At 47.2% G+C, this 23,724-nt stretch overlaps 1 protein-coding gene across 1 annotated transcript; it reads left to right on the forward strand.

The window, feature by feature from the left end:
* The first annotated feature begins 886 nt into the window (after window positions 1-886).
* Window positions 887-23,196, forward strand: LOC144146448 (monocarboxylate transporter 14-like). Its single transcript, XM_077678403.1, has 4 exons — window positions 887-1,121; window positions 14,082-14,285; window positions 16,035-17,033; window positions 23,048-23,196. Exons 1-4 carry the CDS (start codon window positions 887-889, stop codon window positions 23,194-23,196), a joined length of 1,587 nt encoding a protein of 528 aa, XP_077534529.1.
* The last annotated feature ends 528 nt before the right edge of the window (window positions 23,197-23,724 follow it).

Below are 23,724 nucleotides of genomic sequence, written 5' to 3' on the forward strand. Positions count from 1 at the left end.
GTTTGTAGGTTAAGGGGGAACATGCAAAAAATGGCGTTTCTACTAAAGATAAAAGTTCTGATTGCAGGACGTCTAATTACTTCTCTTGTTATTATTCAGTTAAAACCTGCACTACCGGCTGTATTTCAGTCGTGTTACGGAGCCCTCAATTTAAAAAAAAACACAAAAAACAATGCTTTGCGTCGAATACAACAAGGGCTCAACGGGAAAATACAGCAATTTCAAACTGATAGCAATGAAAGTCGTACCGCGAAAAGAGGTTACCGTGCAGCATAATTGAGGCAGTGAAACTGATCTCAAAGTAGCTGATCACGGGAAGGGAAGTCATCTTCTACTTTGAAAAGTGCGTTTAGACGTATTGAGTATTTTATTAGTAATTTAGGTATGCCAATTACAGGAGTAGTAATAGGCTACCGGTAAATGACAGATGGGATTCATGTTGGTTTGCACGTCCTGAGGCTGATTATTACGCTGAAGTAACTGTTACTGTAAACATGGGCACGTAGCAAATGGCGTTGGGCCGACGATTTTTCATCCAAACGAAAGGAAGAACAAAAGGGCACAAATAAGGAAGGTTCATGATGATTAAGAGCGGACAAATATTGATTCAATGCATAGTGAGAAGTGCATAGGTGCCCTTATATTTATTTATTCATTTTTATCATTTTACAATTTGTGCAAATTCCCCGTCAATTCATTTGAGCATGATGCGCACCATGCATTGAACGATATTTTAGTTATATTTTTCAGGTAAATCCAGTGCAGGGGTTCCAACCCTTCTTCTGGTCAATAATATGAGACTTTCATTTGGGTACCATACATTAGCAACATCGATGCCGAAAAAACATCGCTTTGATTTAGCGATGTGATTCCTTCCACAGCTCCCATGATGCCCTCAGAAGCAGCAGCTCCGTCGCCGATCAGTGGCATGCGTCCTGATTTGGCTGTCATCGATCGCTGCTGGGCTCTCCCGTTCCTAGCGGCGTGCTCGGCATTCTTCTTCGCAATGCCTCACACCACTAGTGGCATCCTGTACGTCATTTTCATGGAAAAGTTTAGGGTCAGCCGTGAAGCCGCCCTCTGGCCGAGGACCATCCAGTCAGTAACGGCGAGTATCATGGGTAATACGCTTACTTAACTAGAATTTCCTTGAAACTCGTGGCTATACAAATCCATGGCTGAATTTTAAGGTTCAGCGACAACAGTATCTTGTGTTCACAATGTGGGCCTAATTAGTAATTACTTCTTTAGAATCTGAGATGAGTTACATATTTTTCACACACTTCGATACTGAGTGGCGCTTTTCCGAAAATTCCACTAATTTACGGCTGTACTAGTCCTTGAAGACTTTGCAGAACGTTCTTACGAATTAAGCCATCCTACATGGCTTGAGCCGCCCGCCGTAACATTTTCTTGTTCCAAACGAACGTTTATTGGCGTGAGGTGGCGTACACGCGCAGGCGAGCGCACCTTTAACAGCGAGAGCAGATTTAGAGTCAGTTCTTCAGCCTAATTGTGTTGTCGGTCGTTAACGAAATAAACATTAATCAAGCTAAATAGCCTATTTTTATTTGCGTATACTGCTGACCTACGGGTGTGCTGCTTATACAGAATACATGCACTACAAACAGCCGAGTCACGTGCATAAAGGTGCATGCAAAATCTATGAAAAAACGGTAAAGCATTTGAAATTTGGTAGAGTGCCGTACAAAAGTGCAAAAATAGAATTATTCAGATAATGCGAGAAAACGCGCAACCCATACCTCACCAGAATAGGTCCTGCTTACCACAAATCTCGCGTTTTCATTCATTAGCCAGTAATCTCCGCAATTTAGAGACATTATCGGTACAGTACCAAAAAAAATTGCACAATAGTTAGAAAATTGTTCACTATGAAGAATTCGATTGTATCACAAATCAATCTATTGATAATATTACATTCCTATGTAACCCGCCGCGGTGGCTCAGTGGCTAAGGCGTTGCGCTGCTGAGCGCGAGGTCGCGGGTTCGATTCCCGGCCGCGGCGGCCGCTTTACTGATGGAGGCGAAAAGCAGAAACGCCCGTGTGTACGAGGTTTCGGCGCACGTTAAAGATCCCCAGGTGGTCAAAATTAATCCGGAGCCCTCCACTACGGCTCGCCTCATCGCCTGCGTTGCGTCGGCGCGTTAAACTTTACAATCAATCAATCAACACTCCTATGTAATACTTCAGAATAGAGCGAAAAAATTGCGAGGGGTTGCGATATTTGGGTACCCGTGCCTTTCTTCTGCGTATTTTGGAATACTTGCAATGTCCGCAATTGTCTGTTCATTATTTTTATATTTCGCGTTAGGAGTAAATGTAATGCTTTATTTCAGAACTTAGAATACGCTGAATGACAGAGCTGTAACACTACTACGCTTATAGTTCTATCTACTATAGTTCTAAACATAAAATGAAATGTTTAATTTGGCAATAGCTCAATATCATTCTAAGTTTTTTTTTTTTGTATTTTAAATGCAAAGGTATTTGTGCTCTGAATACGAAAGCCCTAGGTCTCAACATTTTGATGAAACGCATACAGTACAAAAATTCTTGTAAGATACTGTAAGATACACAGATTCGCAAAGGAATTGTGAGCGCTATTGCACGCTGTGAGAGCAAGATAACAGCACCAAACGAGAGGGTAGGCCCCCGGTGGGCAAGAGCAGCTCAATGGAGAGCTGAATGACCCAAAGTGGCTCAACACGTATATCGTGGCGATGGCGACAAAGCGGAACGAGTTCCGGATACTACTTCTCAGTGGACTGGTCATGTGGTGATGGGTGCTACAGCAAGTATAACAGAACATTCAACAGCAGATCCGCAGAACTTTAAACTAGGCTTTCTCCTTCACGTTCTTAGAAAGCACGAAGATTTCCCGATATTTTTATTGCGCGTCTATTCAGCGCTTCATAAGCTGCCAAGTCTACTGCAGGTGGAGGAATCGCACTTTTTGTTTCCCATTTAGGAGTAGCAAACGTCTCCACGAAGCAGTTAGCCTTGGCGAAGAGTCCTTATTCCAGAACCCCTTAATACCGCCCGGATTCTTGGGCTCTCTTCAACAGTGAAAACTGGTTACTAGGGCCGGAGCTGAACCGTGCTCTCTTCCAGCGCTCCGGGAAGAGCAATGGCATGGGGGGTAGGTGGGTGTTTCGATCACAGCCCTACGTAATATGGGAGAGGGTGTCCGGATCCTCGCGAAAGCGGGATTGCGAGGAGTCTAGTGTGGGGGCCAGGGGGTGGTCGATAGTGTTGGTTTGGATGCCTCGTAAGTGGCGTTCTTGTTCTTTCATGGGTTTTTCGGCGGAAGGGGGTGTATTGTTCACTCCGGCTGGTAGTGCGCCGTGGTTTCTTTGACGTTTAAATAAAGGTAGCTTTCTTTGCTCGATCGGGAAAAGAAGCATTTTTATACGGTTCGCAAATACTGTTGGCTGTTACGGAGCGGCGAAATATTGTACATGATCGATTTTGTTATTTTCTACTTTTCGTTATGTATACCAAAGCAATTGGTTCTTTTAACATTTCTGAAAGCTATGGTTGTGGTTAGTCTCGTTCACTGCGATTCTCATTCGAAGCACCATGATTATTGAATCTGCTTCAGGCTGTAACATAGTCCGGCATTTAGTTAGCTCTGCCGTTGAGTACACATCAAGGCTAATAGGAAAGTAATTGACTTAAATAAGGCATAAAATTGGCGAAAAAACCAATCGTTGATGTACGCCCGAAAAGTGGTTTAGTATGCTTAATATACTCCTATAACTAGCTCTTACCATGGCGAGAAATATACTCGGTCGGTATGAGCTTCGTATACTTACGCGTGAAACAATCGCCTAACTCACGATCGGACTGGTCAGTAATATATTAGAAAAATGGCAGCATCTCCACTCCGTGGATGATGGCGAGGGTGCGGAGTACGGGGACTCGAAATGACATCCAAGTTGCTCCCCGAGTGACATCCCATTTGCGCCCCGACTGTCAGTCGATTTGAGCCGTGAGTTGCACCTAGATTATTCCCTAAATGAAACCCAAATCACGGCTCAAATCGAATGGCGGTCGGGGCGCAAATCGGGTGGTGTGCGCGCGGATGGACGCGGACAGACATTGGGAGGTCCTAATGTACTCCTCACCGTTATTGGCGAGGAAGTAAGCCGTTTGACTCTCCGGTACTCACTCACGGTCGTAGCCCAGTAGGTAGGATGACTGACACTAACTCTGTCTGGTCTACCAGAGAGAGAGAGAGAATTAACGATTATTTAAATCAGCAGGGGGATTGTACTGAAGCCTGAAGGAGGCATCCTTAGTCCAGGATGCCTTTATCGCGGGCAGCATCGACAGCGCTTTGAGCCAGCCGAAGCTGGTCGTTCAGGCTGGTGCTCGCCAAGGCGCTCTCCCAAAGCTCGACAGTAGAAAGTTGCAGGTTGGGAGGAATCAGTGGGGATTGGTCGCACCCTCCGACCATATGGCGTAGCGTTCCGGGTTCTCCGCAAAATCTGCAAAGCGGGGAGTTCTGTCGGTTGAAAAGGTGACGCCGGATAGGATGGGGGAATGTATTCGTCTGGAGAGCACGTAAATGACGTTCGTGCTCTCGGGGTAGAGATTTGTGGGGGGGAGCGAGTGTCTGATGCGACAGCCTGTAGTGCTGCGTGATCTCTGCGCAAGAGGTCAAGGGCTGCATGCGCTCAGGTTCGGCAACGCGGCTCTGGGCGCCCGCTCGGTGGGTCAATTCTCGAGCGATGACGTCCGCCGCCTCGTTTCTAGGAATACCGTGATGTGCCGGAGCCCATACAATCCTGATTAGCCTCTTCAGGGGCTGCTGCTGGATGATGCGTAGTCTAACAGACACAGGCTCAAATCCTGCCCTTGCCTGTGGGATTTTTTGCGATGGTAAATGCTATGCGCACGGACGCGGACGGACATTGTGAGGCCCTAAGGTACTCCGCACCTAAAAATCGCCTTTCCACCAATCACCCGCACGTTTTTTCCGCTGGCTGCAAGGCGTATAGGTAAAAGTATAGGAAAGACATACAGTCTCCGGTAAGAAGAGTTGTTGCAATCAGCAGCGTTGGTTTCGAGTCGATCCAAAGATTAAATTGCGCTACTGGTATGTAGGTATCTCTGTAAGCGAAGCCTGGTCAAACCTCTGGTCAAACCTTGTTCCTTGCGTTGTCAATCTGACCTTCAAGCTCAGCCAAGGTCAAGCCAGCGGCTCGCGCGGAGGTTGCGGAGTGAAAGCGTGTAATCGGTTGTTCGTTCCAAGGAAGAGGTGCGGAAGGAGGCCAGAGTGAAAGAGTAAGTAGCATGCCATTCGAAAATGGTACAAGAAGGTGCTGGCTGCCAGGAATGCTGCCAGAGGGGTCATTGGGGTTTCGCACCCATTCCGATATTTTTTTCCGTGTAGCGCGTAAACGACCCTTAGTGTTCTCGGCAGTAAACATCCTGCCTTCCCACAACGTGTGATTCTATAAAAACAAATTCGGCCTACGACCATGCTGGATGCATCCAACTAAACTGAGCGTTTGCGCCTACAGCCCCGGCTGCTCCGAGAACCGTCTGTTTTGTCTTGAGGTGCAATTGTGTGCCAGTTGGCACGAAAACCAAGCTATACGTCGACATTTTTGCTTTAACAGTGTTCAGCCAAGGCGGGTTGAATTCGCTCGCCTACCACCCGGTGAACCAAAAAACCAACAAAACGCATATTTGGGTGAGTGGGTGCGTATTTATGTTGAAGTGTTGCAGCGCCAATGAGCAAAGGCCGTAGAAGAATGCACAAGGTTATATAATTTTGATTTTAAATGAAATACTCGGATCGAGTCAGCGACCGTCTCGTGCATTCCTCTTCAACCTTCGCTCGTTTGCGCTGTAACACTTTAACACAAACGAATGAACGGAATAATATTGTTACCGATACAAGCAGTGGAGACTGGCACATAGCTTCAGCCACTGTCCCCATGCCCACGACGAAGAAGCACTGAGTCGCATAGACTCAGCTCCAGCTGTCATGGCCGCAGTAAAATAACCAAGAAGGATCTGTTGGTTATTTTATTGAGCCGCCGATAGTACACGCAAAATTGCAACGTTCCCGCCTGCTTTTACAGGCAAAGCCCCTTGGGGCTCGGGCTGTCGGTGTCTCATGTCGTCGTCTCATGTCATCGTCGATGTAGTCACGGTACGAAAACACCAGGACACTCGTTTACGCCTCGCGCTATAAAGTAACGTGTACAAAAAGAACGCACCTGTATACTCGTTTTGCGACTCCCAGGTCTAGAACGCTTCGTGCTTCATGCAAAGCTGTATAACTCTACCTCCCAAAAGTTTCATCTCCGTAGCCAAAAAACGCCAAGGTGCCAAGGATACACTTATACTCTGCATGCTTCGCCCCTCCACACGTTTCACGTTAGTGGAGACGACCCAGGATTTTTTTTAACAAGCTCCACTGGTGCGGCCCAAGGGCTATTGGATGGCTGAATGATGTTGTCTTTCAGCATGCCCCGCCCCCTGACGTTCTATTTATTCTCATTATGTTGGTGATATGCGATAAGGTGGCTGGCACGTGGGGTGCGTAGTTTCGCCAGTGAGCATTATGTGTTTTGCAACCACCGTACATCCGACTCCAAAAAATGTTGCCAGATATTCGTTAAACTCTGCAGAAGATCTAACTACTCTCGCCTTTGTTCGGAAGAAAGCATTGAATCCACGTCGGGTACTATGCGTGCGGCTGTGTCCTGTTTGCACGGTTCATCCGTCTGCGACATCACAGCAATGCTGGTGGTCTAGGTGACGTCTTCTACGTGAGCTACCACCATGGCCTTTGCTGTGTACTGCGCCTCCTTTTGAAAGTTCATAACAAGCACTCGGGCATGACCGTTCTCAATTGGCCATATGCCTCTAGAGACTCCTATTCGTTTATCTGGAAGGAGCTGAAGACTGCCTCCAACGAAAATTTCCCCTTTGTCACATGCGTTCACCTGCAAGGGCAAAACAACGGCTGTGTGAGCAGGTAGCTTTACATCGTCAATTGCGACCCTTGCGGTGTAACGCATTATAGAAGTTCGAAACTGTGGTGACGGTGTCCGAAGCGTAAGGCAGCTCGAGGCGAGATTGATGACAGAGGCGTACTTGCGACGGAAGTCCATGCCGAGGATAATGTCTCTAGAGTAGTTCGGCGAAACAACAAATATAACAGCGCGTGCCACGCTGCAATATCAATGCGAGCCATGCACCATCTCACTGAGGTCACCAGGTGTAATCCAGCTGTGCTCATATCGGGGCTCTCCTGCTGTGTCGTGACTTTCGGAGACGGCAAGAATAGGTTTCACTCATAACGGAGTAGTCCGCCCCGGTGTCTATGAGCGCCGTCGCGTCGTAGCCGTCGATAACTATACCAATTGTGTTTGACGCCGCAACAGAAAGCGCATGAGAGACCTCGCTCCTAATTGAACACTCGGCCATCGATGTTCGTGGAGGTTGTTCGCGGAATTTGTCGTCGGCAACACGGCCTCCAGGAGTTGCAGCACCAAGTTTTTCTGTTCCGGCCTGACTCTGCGAGAGGGGTGAAGAGGCGAAGTTGGCGACGACGTGATGGGGTGCGATGGGCGTGAGCTGGGATCTGTACGTGCGGTGGCGGAAGTCGAACGTACCCCTCGATTTTCCGATGCTGTTCACCGCGGCCCGGGCACGGTGCACTCGGATGAAACCCGCGAAGCCCAAGCTCACAATAAGGGCCACGGCGATACACGGGGTCAGCCTCGCCACAATGGAAGCACAGCGGTCGGTTGTCCTCCGTCCTCCAGACGTCTGTTCTCCTGGGGCCATGCTGCTGAGGCCAGCGTGGCAGGTAGCACGGCGTGTCAGTCGCATCTCGTCGGTGTGGTGTGAAGTACGACATGTCAGTGGCATCTCTTTTTGGTGCGCTCACATACACCGGCAAGACCGACGGATCACACTGACGAGCATCCATGGTGCATGTCACAGCAAGACGTCGTCACCTCACTGTATTCACCCCATCTGGAGTAGTAGCAAGCCCTACCGTTAGTGGGGCTGACCTCTTCAACTTTCATTAAGGGCGTTCTTTCTCTCTCTCTCTTTCGGCGGCCGAGTTGACAGCGCTTTCAGGAATCAGCGCCCGATGCACCTCTTCACGGACCACCTCTCCAACTGAAACGGACGTCGGCCTTTCTCGAGTCGGAAACAACTTCTAAAGGTTCCTGAATGATTTCGCGGACAACCTCTAGGATCGCGTTCTTGTCATGGCCGTCCATGGCAGGGCGTGACGACGCAAACGCAGAAATGGTGGTTGGGGCCACACACACGCGGTGATAGTGGTCGCTTCTGGCCGCCAGCGTTCGCTCTATGTTTGTCGTTTCCGCCACGAATGCGACAACCGTTGTCGGACGATTACGAAACAGCCCGCCAAAAATGTAACTTTTGACGCCTCACGCACAGTATGTCTTCAACGAAGCCGACTACGCTCTCATTAGGCCCTTCAATTCTAGGTTTCAGTATGTCCTCCGCTCTCTGACTTAGGCGTCGGTTCGCGAAGTCGCGCAGCAGGTATTTGTTGTACAACTTCCAGGATGTGAGGAAGGCCTCATGGTTTCCAAACCAGCGGAGTGCAGTGCCCTCAAGCGAGAAGTAAAGGATCTGGCGGCGTTGTTCGTGGAACCAGCCACGGGTAGCGAACAACTGGCTCGTAGTGCTGGACCTAGTCCTCCACATCTTCAAAGACGTACCCGTGCAACGGACCAGGAACAGAGAGCTTGTACTCCAATAAATGACTGACGAACCAATTCGCTCAGTCTGCTCAGACAGGGACGTCATGTCGCTCTCACTTCCTTCCTCTGGTGCGGAGGCAGGAGTCTGAAATCCGGCTCTTGGCCTTGCAGCCGGCGGCTGGTAGGCGCTACTGATTCTTACAGAAAGACTCGCTGGCCAGCACTGGTGATTGGGCTGGGTTTTCAGTGCCGTTCAGGGTGGTTAATCATGTAACAGGCATACCTGGTCTTCCACCACACAGTTTCACGTGCAACAAAGGGATCTCAACGGAGGAGATGCAGCCAGACGTTTAATTAAAAACTGAAGCCAAGCGAGGAATGGCTGTCGGGGTGGTGGTGTTGGTGCCAGAAGATATGGCTCATACCCCACTCGGGGATTGGCCAGGGAAGGGGCGCTTACAGGGAGGATCTATATACTCAGTAATTAAAGAAACACATTTGACGAATGAAATTAGAATAGGGGTTTAGGGGGGAAATCTAAACAGGAAAAAACTGCCCAAACATGACACGTAGCACCACGAGGTGTTGAAACGAAAATAAAATCAAAACAATAAAGGAAAAAAAAGCACGAAAAGTATGTACGGAAATAAAACAAGAAGGGAAGTTGGTGAAGGAGAGGCAGTGAGCGGGAAGGCACTCATAGCAGTGATCATAAACGCTGAGATCTTTTTGAAGCAAGCCCGGCACGTCCTGGGGCTAGTACGGGAGACGGCCAGATTCCGAAATGAATAAGTGCACAGCGGAGCTAAGATCTGCGCGGCAAAAACCCAGCACCTCCGCCTCGAAGGATAAGATTAGAGGAACAGACAGTGGGAGGGCGAATTTATTAAACCTGCTTTCCGGGTATTTTTTTGTATATAGGAGTACCGTAGGAAAGAGGGAAAAAATGTTCAGCTGTCTTTAATTCGTTACAAAATGCACGGAGTGGTGAAAGACTCAGATTGCAATATGTTCAGCTGTCTCTAGTTCGCTAAAAATGCACAGGGTGGTGAAGGGGCCACATTGCAGCGTTGCAAGTAATATTATAAATTTGGGACACCACACCGAAAGCTGGTGACGGTAACTTCACAAGCTCTTGGCTGACTAATACGACACCTCCATTAGTTCCCGAGGGGCAAAAGTTCAGAACTTGCGTACGCAGATTCAGCCATGTATTGTAGCAGGCATAATCTTCGAAAGCGTGCCGAGGTGAGACAATTTATGGGCGGTAGTGGTGGTGGTGGTGGTGGCCCATAAAGTGGCGCATACCCACTCAGGGGGATTGTCCAAGATGTTTTTTTTTTCATTAAAAAGAACCATATAAGGCAAAATATTACAGTCGAAGAAAGAATTTAGTACGTAGGTTGAAGAGAGAAATAGAAAAAGAAAGAGGAGCGAGACAGCCTGACGAGAATCGTTTTAGCAAGGCAGACAAGCCGTCTCTGAAATGAACGAATGAATGGCGTGATAAATATCCCCATTGCAGTGGCCTAGATTCGTGCCTCCAAAAGACAAAAGCACTGGCAAGGTTAGTAGCATTCCAAGACGCTGCAGGGAAGCCTGCAGCAGCCTTCTTCGGTGATGAGAGAATCGACGGCAAAAAAGAAAGAAATGTTCATCCGATTCAATTTCATGGCAGAAGTGGCAAAGGTTGAGGCTGTTAGATCTGCCCTGTATACGTACCTATTAAGTGGTGGAACACCACAACGAAACGAAGTCAGCGAAACTTCGCGCAAGCGATTGTGGCAGAGGCTTCTTTTTCAACGAAACCTGAGGTGTTCGACTTCCGGAGAAGTGTGCAGCCCGTGATCAGAGACGTCCTGGGCCAACAGGTGTTGGCGATAACGGGCTAGCAACACGCAAGCAAACGCGGGAAGCACCTCCACAATTGTTAAGGCCAATGCCATTTTTGCTAACGTATAAGCGGCTTCATTAAGGGCTAACACAGTGGCGAGGCAGCCAGAAGAAACCTAATTGCCCGCACGTAAGTGGGAATGCAGGAGTAAAAAAAATTTCCCCGCATTTCCCCGAGGGGAAGAATGTGAAAGTGCGAATGCACGAGTTGAATTTGCGCGGTTCGGTAATGTTCGCGAAAGAGAGATCACACAAACACACACAACTACAAAGAAAGAAAGATGCATTTATTCACAGACACCTATTTGTGTTGTCGTTGTACTTGATTGCTAGAGCGGATCTCAGCTTTGAAATTTCGTGTCAGTACTCCTTTAAGCGGGTGCATTAGCCCTTCTCACGCCCGATTCCTGGCCAATCCCCCACGTGGGTATGTGCCATGCACAGACACCTATTTGTGTTGTCGTTGTATTTGATTGCTAGAGCGGATCTCAGCTTTGAAATTTCGTGTCAGTACTCCTTTAAGCGGGTGCATTAGCCCTTCTCACGCCCGATTCCTGGCCAATCCCCCATGTGGGTATGTGTCATGTCAGCGGCCAGGCAGCGTGCGCCCATCTCCCCCCGTTGCCAACGAAGACGAGGAGATTCCTGGCCAATCCCCCACGTGGGTATGTGCCATCTCCCCCCGTTGCCAAGGAAAACGAGGAGCGCGCGCACCCGCAGCTGTTGCTATGTGGACGGACGGCGGTCAACGGAATTCAGGGTCGCTTATAAAGTGCATTCGCACTTAAACGTTTTAAGCATGGGACTGACAGTTTCCGAAGAAAGAACCATGCACACGGAAACAGAATTAGTGAGTATCATCACTCAAGATTGCGCTGAATCGAGTTTCAGGACGGCAAGAAGAATAGCCAGAAATTCTTCATAAAATATGGAAATATAATCTGGGATACGCAATGAAAAAGCCCAATTCAATGCCGGAGAGAAGATACCCACCCCAACTTCCTCATCTGTTCCAGAGGCGTCGGTTGCAATAACCACGTGCGGTAGTGTTCACCTATCGCGCTTCGTCAACCTCCTCTTCTTCCAACCCCTAGGGCAAGGTCTGATGATAATCTCTGATGAACTAATAATCGCTTGCCCGGTGACGAGTCCCTATGAAAAGCACAATTGATAATGGTGGCAATATACACCGAAGTACGGTAAAATGCACAAGGAAGAAGCGGTAACTTTCAACTATTAGTGTAATTGTGAAAGCAGTTTAAATTTCCGAAGCTGGAGACAGATGCACGAGTCAGCAACACATTTCTTTATCTCCAATAGAGATTGCGAATTTTAGATTGCGAAGCCCGTGGCTCGAGCGTGGGACGATAACAACGTGTGGAGGTGTATAAATTTGCTTTTCTTTGATTTTCTTTGTGTCGCTTCACTTGCTTGTTATTATATGCCTCGATTAAATAAACAGGCGTTTTTTTTCCATAAACTAGTAGCTTAATATTAGCTTTTTGGCCTTGCGCATCTTTACCGTCCTTCGTTGTACATTGCGCTGTATATCCCCTTAAGAATGCTCGACTGAACATCCCAACATCAAATATTTTTACACAAACATCAAACTTCACTCTCAAACATCGTTGGCCATCCACTTTCGCAGAATGGCTCAAGATTGTTTGAAGTATCCGAGTGTGCGAAGTCTACTGCCGCGGCAATTCCTTGCCTTGTTGCAGCGCCGGAAGAGAGCTATTCCGACCCGCGCTTACAACATTGTCGAACCTTTGTTGATCGACGCTCATAGTTTTTTTTATCTTGCTGTTTGCCAATTAAGCTTAGTCATACTTGGAAACCAAAATACTTGGAAAAAATAATTGCACTATGAGCCACGACGATAACAAGGTTGCTGCTCATGTTGATTGTGGGAATCCTTCAGCAGAAAAGCTGTTTAAAGGCGCCATGCCGACAAAGTGGAAGTTTGGCTCATTCGCAAGGTTGCCTTTTTATAATACTACGGACCCCACGTTTAACGTAAACTTCGCTGAAATGGGCTACATAATTAAGAACAAAGGTAACGGCCATGCGATTCACTCCTTCATTTCCGGCAACAGAACCTCTGATTTCATATGCAACAACTGTGCGATTGGCTGAGGCTGCCAAAAACAAACGCCAATTAGCAGGGCTCACAGGTTTGCCGAATGAGCTATCTGCACTAACATTTAGGGGACATTTTTTTAACAGCAGTAGGAATGGCGGGGTACGCAGTGGAAGTTACGAAAAAACGCGTAAACATAGAAGTACCGATACGTACTGCTGTTTGTACTGCGCGCGCTATGCTGTTTTAGCTGCACACCCCTGCAGCGCTTTGGGGTTGTCTCAGACGACACTGCCGATTTGCGTCAGCGACGGTGTCTTACGTGACCATTATTGTCGAGCGAGCAGTATGTTTCACAAGGCAATTATTTTCTACCTGAGCAAAAACAAGCCAGGTACAAATACGGTCAAAAACAAAGGCAGAAAACGGCCAGCCGCGGTACGGTAGTGCCATCGAGGTCGACTAACGGCAAAGAAGGTTCACCCAGAACAGATGACGTCACTGCAGACGTCAGAAAACACACGATTCAGCAGGATAATCAGCATTTTAACTGATCTTGATCAATTTGTAAGGGAATATAGTATCGTTTGCTTACGGACATGCGTTAGCGGCACCACAAAACACGAAATCTTTCGAATAGGACAAACTTGCATTTTGTCTGCATGGCTTCTTTAAGCTTTTCTCTGTGCGTGCGGATGGTTAGGAGTAAATTCCGCTCTGCGATTAGGAGGAAAAAATGCTAGGCCAAGAAGTGTGAGTGAGAGTGGCGAGAGGCAGGGAGACACGAGCAGGTGTTGGGAGTTTGCCTGAAGAAAAAATACGCTACCCGTGGTCGGAATTGAGCCTGTCTCCATAACGTTATGAAACCGGCGTCTATCTGATTTCGCTATTTATCGCACTAGAGGCCCACCGTATTTCCTTTTGGTTCGTAGCGCGGGTATTAGCTTTGGACTTTGGCTGAGTTGACCAAGACTTTGACATTTTATGTTTTGTACTAGGGCTTGACGTTGTTTTTGGTACACATAATTCACACTACAAAACAGCGCAAAGACGAAGACGGAACAAGGAACAAACTAGAATGCTTCAGTTCGTCACTACTTCCGTTCTCCTGTTTGTGCTGTTTTTAGTGTGTTATATCTCGTACTTTAGGAGGGTCCATTGGGAACTTTCCCTTATTTCAGTTTTTATGGAGAAAACATCGTTTTTTAACCATTTTTCTTCATCAAGAAAAGTAGGAACAAAGAAAGGCCAAGTTAAAAATGGGGACGACCACCAGCTCTGCTGTTTCCTCAGTCTTCACAGCTCAATTGTGGGGGCCGGATATTTTTAGCACTTTTTTATTTATTCATCACCCTGCTTTTTGCGTGTTTTTCAGGCTTTCCGATCGGCGCCCTACAGCGGAAAATGTCAATCTACAGCATCATTGTCATTGGGACTTGGGTGGGCCCCGTAGCTCTCGTCACTTCCGCTTTTGTTCCGAACATCGAGTGGATGTCGGTTACCTTCGGTTTCCTTTACGGCAAGTACAACACGCATGCAAATACTTATTCATGTACATGTGCGCGTTTGCTCGAATCAGGTCTGGCTCAGATACATCGGTACGCATTTTCTTGCAGCTTTTTTTCTCGTACTAGATGTTTAGGCCATTCGTGAGACAACAGAAGCTAATTCACCATGAATTCCGTCTTTAACAAAAAAATACACCTCTCATTCGCCCCGCTACGGGATTGTGGTATAAAGGGGCTCGTAATTTTGCACATAGCTGAAACCTGGCGTGATCTCAGCTTAATATCGTGGGCTCATGTCAGCATCAGAGTGATAATGTGAAGATAAGGAAATATGATCTTGAGTACAAAGAAAATAACTTCCTGCTATTTGCATAGACACATAAACACGTTTCGCGAATCCTTTATTGCTGAGTCCCGTTCATGTTTTGACAGCAGGGTATGAGTATCGGTAAGACGGCCAATTGGTGCGTACACAGGCCAAGATACCGACCAGATGGCACAGAATGCCTCGAAAATGGCGGGAAACAACTGTTGCTGTGCATAGGGCGTGTTTATCTAAAAGTAACTCTGGCCCTTTCATCGTGAATACCTTTGCCAATTGAAATGCTTCAGTGGCTGAGCAACAGAATTGCATTTTCAGAAGGTTTCTTCAAGCCGCTGCGTCATCAGTGCGGGCGTTCGCAGTGATTACTGAGTGCAGGAGCAATGACACAGCCAGAAGGAAAACGTCTGATGATTTTTTGAACACGGTGTACACCCAATACACTTTCATAAATCAAACACAAATATTTGCGGTAGGACTACGAAGAAGACCCTTCAGAGGACTCCTTTGAATCCACTGGCGACGTACATCCCACTACTTTGTACAAAATCAAAATAAATATTATCATTCACCATCATTTCATGAATGTAACTAGTCACGATTCCTTCCCTCTAGTTGGGATAACGGTTAAAGATATTTTAGATGTGAAATGTGAGTTTCCAGCAGGACATTTAAGGCTGAGAGAGCACGTGTATAACTTTAAAGGTCCGCAGTGCATACATCTGCCAAAGCCTGCTGCCCAGTGTACGATAGGCAAGTGCGAGCGTTTATTTGCTCAAACGAGAATTAGTGTTCCGCCACCGTAATCAGAATACCACCGAAGTGGTAGAAGCATGACACATTTCTAAAATAAAGAAAGCGTGAGCGAGCCATCTATCTGCCGCCTTATTGAAAAACGAAATTCAGATGCTCTATATCTGAGTTTTGTGTCTCGTGTATGTGTGGTATTACAGAATATTTACCAATCTTCTCAAGCGTGGTAACCAGCGTTGTGTAACTGAGGGTATAAATGTGTTGCGTGAAGAGTAAATCATTTCTTAGTCTGCGCACACCTTTGTGTATTTTTTCCTTTTGAGCCCCGCAGTGTGCTCCAAATATTCCGCCATGAATGCTAAAAAAGCAGCCCGCGTTTCCATGTTAATTATTTTACCTCATCCATTAGGAATAGTGTAGAAATGCACCTCTTTGAATATTGTTGCTTGCCACAGCTCCCACTTATTTTCCCAGGATGGTGATTCCTACAATGTAATCAATTTCTATCTGCATACAGTTCCCTTATTGTTCAGTGTTTCTAATACTACATGTGAACATGTCTCTCTTGAAAAACAATCACAATGTAGGAAGTTGCGTTCATCTTAACAAAGACTTGAATTACAAACTTCAACCATTCCCTTAGAGGAGAGAGCTTGGCATATTTGGCAAAAAACACAGAAATGTCAAGAGAGTTGACAAATGCAGCACAAGACAAACGTCTCACCTTAGTTGCATCTTTTTTCAGGTGTGTCAGCAGGGATTCTGTGGATCGCTACGTCGATCTACATCGTATCCTACTTTCATGAGCACAGGAGTTTGGCGATAGGCATCATGTCTCTTGGTTACTCGTTATCGGGTGTCGCTGGAGCGTCACTGCTGCCGCATTTATTTCGCACATATGGTTTTGACGGCGCCACATTGGTATTTGGTGGTATCGTGCTCCATTTGATACCCTTGGTCTTGATGCATAGAACCCCGCGTCCATCTCGGGTTTGCTTATGGAAGTTCCGCACCACGATTGAGAACCCTGACAAACAAGCAGCCGGGGCAGTTTACGGAACAATACAAAAAAACTCTGAGAACGTTCGTCGTAGATCCCTTCCACAATCCTCGAGTTTACTTCGTGAGCTTTCCAGCAAATTTAAATACCAAAATAACAAAACAGGAGTCGATGGAGAGTTAGAAGGAAGTTTAGATTTTGTACCAAGCACGGCGAGCCAAATACCGTTGCCATCACCAACCTCTCACAACAATGAAAGCAGTCAGGGTATGGTCCTTCAAATACTAGGTCTTTTGGAGACTCCCTGCTTTTACGTCATTTTAGTGTCGATGGTGGCCGGTGATTTTACTTCTCAAATATTTAACTCCACCATCGTTGACTACGCTCGGGACAAGGGCATACCTTTGAACAAATCGTCACAGCTGGTGGCATGTTCTTCTGCGGGCTCGATATGTGGTCAGGTGTTAATTCCTCTCGTATTTGACAGGCTCGCTCGTAGCCGATGCACAACAGCTGCTTTTAGCTTTGCAGTAGTATCTCTGTGCTTCCTCGTGATTCCTTTCTTGCACGACTTCGTGGCAACAAGTGCGTTAACATTCATCGCTGGGTTCCAGCACGGCTATATAAAAAACTTGAAAGCAGTTCTCGCCGCTGATTATCTGGGCACACATCACGTCGCCGTGTCTTCGGGCTTTGTGGGCCTCTCTGGCCTGCCACTTACATTTTGCGAACCGGTGATCGTCGGTGAGTAGTTCCTGTTTTATGCAAATTTTCATTTGTGTTAACCTATGTTATTCACGATACATAGCATATCGCACTACCAAGGAAATATGTCTCGTAATGTACTTCAAGACATACTGTAGTTGCCGTAACCTGGAGTGCTTTGACTGCGAATACTGGTGGTAATGCTAACGACGGCGATGAGCGATGATGCTGGTTCGTAAGTGCTTAGGTCATGACCTACCGAAATTGTTGCAATCGAAGCATCTTCCATAATTAAAAAGTTATAATCAACGGCATTATGGCCGTCATCATTTTGATTCAGAGGAGTGAACGGGTGAGCGCACTTCTTCTTTGGGTCAGAGCGATCATAATTGATGTGGGCAAGTACAGTAGCCAGAAGGAGTATCATACCTAGACTGTATAACTCAATTTTCACGAAACATTGCACCGTAAACAAAAGACACAGCGGTAAAATACCGGTCCATTGATTTTCTTGTCTGTAATATAAATTCGCAAATTATTACGTGCTGCTGTATCTATACGTATAAAGAGAAGTGCCCGAGTGACCCACTGACAGGTTCATAAACCCCCAGCCAAAACTCGTAGGTTTGGAGACTTCAAATATCCTGAGTACATTTGCGTCAAAGCGTAGGGGCTCACTAATGCGAAATTTCCAGAAATCGCTCTTCTAATCGACGAAAAAGGCGAAAGTTTGCTTTCGCAAATTCGTGATTATCTCGGTCACTCATTAACATATCGAGGCGCTTTATGATGATATATGTAGTTTTTTAAGAATATTTAAAAAGAAGTTCTAGGATTTCGCGTCCTAACCAACACTATCTAGGTGATTCCGCATTCCGGATCAAAATAGGTGTTGTTAAAGATTCTCCAATAAATCTTTCACTGATTCATTTATAAAATTAGTTTTTCGGAACATGTTACTTATACAAAGGCAGAAAACCAAGTTCAAGGATTGCACCCTGGGATGCTGGGAACAGGACCACATTTTATTTAACAATGACACTCCTGACGATTCGAAAATGCTTAATAGGTGATGTCCACGCCAAGCCAAACTGCAAATTCAAACGGCTTCAGATTTCACGAGCACATTGTGGTCACGGTTTTGGAGCTGAATATTTCTGAAAATTTTAAAAATTACCCCACGGAGAGAGTGGAAACCGACGAAAAAATTTTTCACATATTTTTTTATCACGCGCCATTTTAGATATTGAGCTGGTTTTTTGTTAAGGTAGGTAACTTAGTCAGGTATCTAAACAGTGTTCCACCACAAATCTCCATGGCACCGACCTAATAGGGCAGTAAGTTTTTGGGAAAAGGCTGCGTTTAATATAGTTCTAAATAACCACAGAGCCCGTTAATATATCCAAATCGTTTTTCCTTGTGAATGGTGCCAAGAAAATGGTGCCCATTTATTTACTCAAAAATCGATTTGAGGATTTTGTCCTAACATGCGGATGAAATGGCCAACAAGGTTTTTTTTTTAATTTACATCCCCTTGAACGTAGAATTGAGTTGAATTTTATAGACGGTATTCATTGAAAAGTTTAGCGGTCCATTTTTTCCCTTGGCAACACTGGAAACGGCCACAGATATGGCCGATGCGCCACGGACCATCGCCACCTAAATACAGGAGGCGATGCACGGACATAGCGCAGCCTGGGCCACTGCGGCGGCACGCCGAAAAAAAAAAGACACCAGCGTGCGTCATCTGCTCCGTTCCAATCCGATTCTAAAGTGTGGCGCCAACGGAGATGTTATTAATCGCACTCACAGTGAACACGACGCAATACTTAGTGTTCGGCGAAGAGTTCGTAACGTGAAACACAGTCATGTGTTTCACAGTCGTGCTTAGCACGGACAACTGCCGCCATCCCGCGGAGCACGACGTAACGAGTGACGGCGCACCGTGGCCTCCGCGATTTGCTGCCGGCGGCGCGCCGCCGTTAGCCGATCGCGGAGGCCACGGGCGCACTCACACGGTTGCACGGAGGAGAAGAGGGGTGCCTGATCTGCGGGCCGCGCGCACAACGTCGCCTAGCAACACACTCTTGGCCACAGATATGGCGACGCGCACTTGGTTGCCTGCATGCTTTCCTCGCCATTGAATACCGAGGATAGCTGCGGCGGCGGCATCCTCGCCTACCTCTCCCTCCATCGGGCGCTGCTTCAGTCCGGGCGCTTGCAGAAGGGGTATGGTTTGGCCGTTTGGCCTCTACCTCCCCTGCTCAAAACTGGTCACCCCGCGAAGACTGCCCGACGTAGCGTACATTTATTGTAGCCTTTGCTACGAAAATGGGCTTGGGCTGGCCATGCAGTGGCACGAACCGACAACAAGTGGGCAATTAGAATAGCAGAGTGGATACCAAGAGATGGGTATAGAAGAAGAATAAGGCCATAACACGGTTGAGGGATGAAATAGGTTTGTATATATATATGTATGCAATGATGGGAGTAACGCTAAGGGTGAAAACGAGTTTTTAAAATAGAGACTACGGCCATTCGATCAAACGCACCTGCGGCCTGCCGAGTCGCGCCGCTGTCACGTCGCCAGCGCGTCTGGGTGCGGTGGACCGTTGCCGCCGTTGTTTTTCATGAGGGTGCCACCGTTCGGGGGAATCCTGGAGCCGGTAAAGCTGTTGTCCAAGACAAGTGCACGGAAGCGAGCGCATCATTCGCGTTGGTGCGCGCACGGCCCCTCCGAGACACGTAGCTCCTCGATTGTCGATTCCGTTGTCGTTGTTATGGTGATGACTTTTTCTCTGTGCTTTTTTTTTTTGGGGGGGGGGGGTAAGTCTCACGCATGCGGCGCTATTTCTGATTCGCCACATGTATAGCGAGGGCCTGTGTTCTGGCAGTCTTGGTGCCAAAGGCAGCTTAAGAGGGTTCAACGCTGGTCGACCACTCTCGAGATGTCGTAGACACTCGAGTCACGGCCCGGGGGTTAAAAGGAAGGTTCCCTTCACCTCGAGTAGTCCTAGTGGCACTGGCTACCACCCCCAAGAGCAGGAAACAAAAAATGCCTTAACATAAATACCCGAGAAAGTGGTGGGAAAAGAGCCGCGCCGGGAGGGTAGTGGTCATCGCACCAGACCGGTATTCTGGAGGTCGTAGGTTCGAATCCCACCCGGCGGGCATTTTCCGGCACTTCCTTTCTGACTCAAAAAATTCTTCATCCGTTTCTATGACCTACCGCATTCCTCCCTATGCTTTCAGAGGATTTCTTGACTGCCAACTCTTATTCGGTGTTAATTCACCGAGCCCCTCATTTCCCATTTCTAATTCGCTATATATATATATATATATATATACAGAAACATAGGTCGGCAGTCTACAACGCCAAAGGAGGCATAGGGGTGTGGTTAGGCTCTATTTTTCACTACGGTTAGTCAAGTTAAGATTTTTTTTTAAATATAAGGAAGAAAGAAAGAGAGAAAAACACGCGCCCACAATGGGGACCGAACCCACGCGAAAGGTGTTGGTTCGGTCCCTACTCTGGGCGCGTGTTTTTAGGGGCGAAGCTAGTTAGGGCGTGGGTCTGTCCATCCTCGACGTATGTATGTAGCCACCTCTAGTTTAGTTCTTGGATTGTTTACTAGATGGCGTGGCTACCTCTAGTTTAGTTCTTGGATTGCTTACTAGATGGCGGTACTTGTATATGATGAAAAGGTGCGCTTGGATTGTTTACTAGATGGCGTGGCTACCTCTAGTTTAGTTCTTGGATTGTTTACTAGATGGCGGGGAGCGTTGTAATAAAATCCGTTCGCTGTTGGCGCGCGCTCGGAGTCGCCCGATGGATAAGGCTGCAGATGTGCGAGCCCGCGAGGCAGAAGCGCTCCGTGAAGCTGCGCGACGCCGCCGCCAAGATCCTGCCGTACGAGAGCGGGAGGCCGAAGCGTGTCGTCTGGCTGCGCGACGACGCCGCCAAGATCCCAGCGTTCGAGAACGAGAGGCCCAAGCGTCACGGCAACGGCGCGAGGACCCTGCCGTACGCGAAGCGGCACGGCTGCGGCGCGAAGAGGATCTCCAAAACGTCAGAGAACGGGAAGCGGCGAGAAAGCGCGCGTATCGGCAGGCAGACCCCGATGCAGTGAGAGCTCGTGAGGCGTCTGCAAAACGCATCAGGCGAGCTCAGCCCCAAGGTGCCGACGCGCGGTTTAAGCGAGACTGTCTAGACGTTACGTTCGGACACAGATGTAGTGGGCGAACTTTCACTGAAGAGTCACGGTTTTACCGATGATTTCCCCTCAGGAGCTTCGCCCACTCATCATCATTCACCTCGTGGATATGCTGTGTTTTCTCTCTTTCTTTCTTCCTTATATTTAAAAAAAAATCTTAACTTCACTAACCGTAGTAAAAAATAGAGCCTAACCACACCCCTATGCCTCCTTTGGCGTTTTAGACTGCCGACCTATGTTTCTGTATTTCCTCAACGAGCCCCTTATTGGCAAGAAAACCTCGGAAAGCAATTGAAACAGATTCTGCTTTCTTGCACGAATGTAGACCCCGCCCAAGATACTTAGTCGTGTTTTGTGCCGTGCACTTTTTTGCCAGCTTTGCTGTTTAACCCTGTTTACAGAGTAGACAGGGAGCCATTTTGTTTTATATTATTCGCACTTACGTACCTGATGTTTTATTGTATGCCGTCGTTTTGTCGCCTTACTGCTCCAGCATATTTCCTGCTTTACATTCACGTGTGTTCGCTGGTATTGACTTAATTTTAATAGCAGAGCAGTTTAGGCCGAGCTTTGCCAATCCATCGCACTACAAAACCTCGAAGTCCAAAAAAAACCTTGTCAGGGGGGTCCAAGGAATTTATCCTTGGGCCTTTACGCCATGACGCCGACAACCTAACCACAGGGCCACCCCAAAAGGCCGAGAGGTACGGGGTTAGCAGGGGCGGGGAACTATAACATGAGCAGCCAAACTGAAAAAAAAAAAAACTCTCCCTGTTGGGGGAAGCGAACCTGCGTCCCTCACGTTATGAAACCAGAGTCTATCCGAGTGAAGTACCACCGCATTCAGAGCGAACAGCATATTGTTCGGTGTTCGTAGCGCGGGCGGTGGCTTTGGACTTGGCAGCGGGCTCCAGCGCGTGCTAACCTGGTCCACTTTGGGGGGAAATCAGAAGGCTGCGAACAAAACGATCCGGGCCTGCTGTTCATGGGGACCTTCCAGCGACAAGTTCAAAAATAAATGTGAGATGCAACGGCCTGCTCTTCGAAGAAGGGAAGGGGCTGTCAGCTCTCCTGTTTCTCCAGCCTTGCACCACTAGTAAAAGGTGCGCCAATTATTTTTTGGTGTGTACATTTGAAATTCAAGTAGGCAACGCGCAGTGAGAGACCGGGTCATATTGGACCTGATGTGGATGCCGGAACATAAACGCTGGCAGACTGCGAACAACCCGCTAATGGTTGGCCGTCCGCCAAGTGCACTTCATGCATATTCCTATTACGCTGCAATGTGTCAAAGCGAATCGCAGCTTAATTATCATGAGGCATTCCGTCAGAGCTAATCTAAATATTCTTAGTTTCTGCATGTAGTCCTTTAGAAATCAAAGCAAAGCCATCACCCTGTGCTGATTAGGAATACCACCTTACGTCTTACAGGCCTCAGATCTTACTGAAACGTCCCTTACGAGTTCAGCCTTTCGTGCTTATACTGAGAACGTGAATGTGGTAAAAGGCGACGAACAAACTAAGTGTTTCAGGGGCACAATAAATTTACTGATGCAAATGCTTCATTCAAACAAGAGTTGTGAACGTGCCTAAAGGGGTTGATAAGTGACAGATAAAAATTTACCTTTACTAACTTAATTCAAAAGAGCGCTAGAAGACAGGCTTAGGCAGGACAACACACCAAGGCATGTGTTGTCATTCATAAGCCCGTCTTTTAGCGCTGCTTTGAATTCAGTTAGTATCCACCAACTTGCCGAAACCACCGTTCTAACGCAGGTAGTTATCCCCACTGCAAGAACACATCGTTATCCCCAATTTACAATGTTATCTTTTGCGCAGGTGTATTTCGTGACTCAGGAGGCTCCTACGACAACTTGTACCGGCTCTGCGCAGTTTTGTGCATAATGGCGGTGTTTGTGCTTGCAGTGCAATCCAGCGTCGACTCCAGAAACAGAACAAGACACAACAGAACTCTGCCTCATGTTTAGAGAAACCACCGCAGCCATTCCTTGCCCTTGTATTGTGTGCGATTTTTCAGCGTTGTATCGTTTTTTAGGTTAAAGCTTTTAAAGACGACAGTCTTTCTTGGGCTACTTAAACCCAAAAATTTTGGTCTGTCTGTCTGTCTGTCCGTCTGACTGTCTGTAACTCGATTCAGCCACCCGGCCAAAGTAAAATGCTTACTGCGCAATAGTCTTATATACTTACAGCCAAATGTAAACGTCTAAGCCCTGTTTATATGTTCATGTTTGTCAACTTTGTTGAACACGAACAAGGCATTACGCAAATATAAGACAGGAAATTAGTACACAAGGAATATTTACAGTGTTCCTTTATGAAAAAATTCCTGGGTGCTTGGTTTTTCGATAGCAAATGATATTCTACATCTACAGCAGATAACCGCCGCCTCCTGGCAGCATATGAAAAATCACGCGGCAACAGCAACGAAAGGTTCCACTAGCTAGGTTCCACGTTCTGCTTGGAACGCACGTGGAGCACGGCCACGCGGTTCTATA

The sequence above is a fragment of the Haemaphysalis longicornis genome, unplaced genomic scaffold, assembly GCF_048455015.1.
Source record: "Haemaphysalis longicornis isolate Haplotype H1 unplaced genomic scaffold, Haemaphysalis longicornis Haplotype H1 scaffold_7, whole genome shotgun sequence".
In the NCBI taxonomy this organism is placed as follows: Eukaryota; Metazoa; Arthropoda; class Arachnida; order Ixodida; family Ixodidae; genus Haemaphysalis; species Haemaphysalis longicornis.

What these genes read in the sequence shown, in the direction of transcription:
- LOC144146448 (XM_077678403.1), top strand. Translation starts at nt 887, where the DNA reads ATGATGCCCTCAGAAGCAGCAGCTCCGTCGCCGATCAGTGGCATGCGT. An exon ending in AGTAACGGCGAGTATCATGG is followed by an intron (nt 1,122 to 14,081) that starts GTAATACGCTTA and finishes CGTGTTTTTCAG; the next exon opens with GCTTTCCGATCGGCGCCCTA. An exon ending in TTGCGAACCGGTGATCGTCG is followed by an intron (nt 17,034 to 23,047) that starts GTGAGTAGTTCC and finishes TCTTTTGCGCAG; the next exon opens with GTGTATTTCGTGACTCAGGA.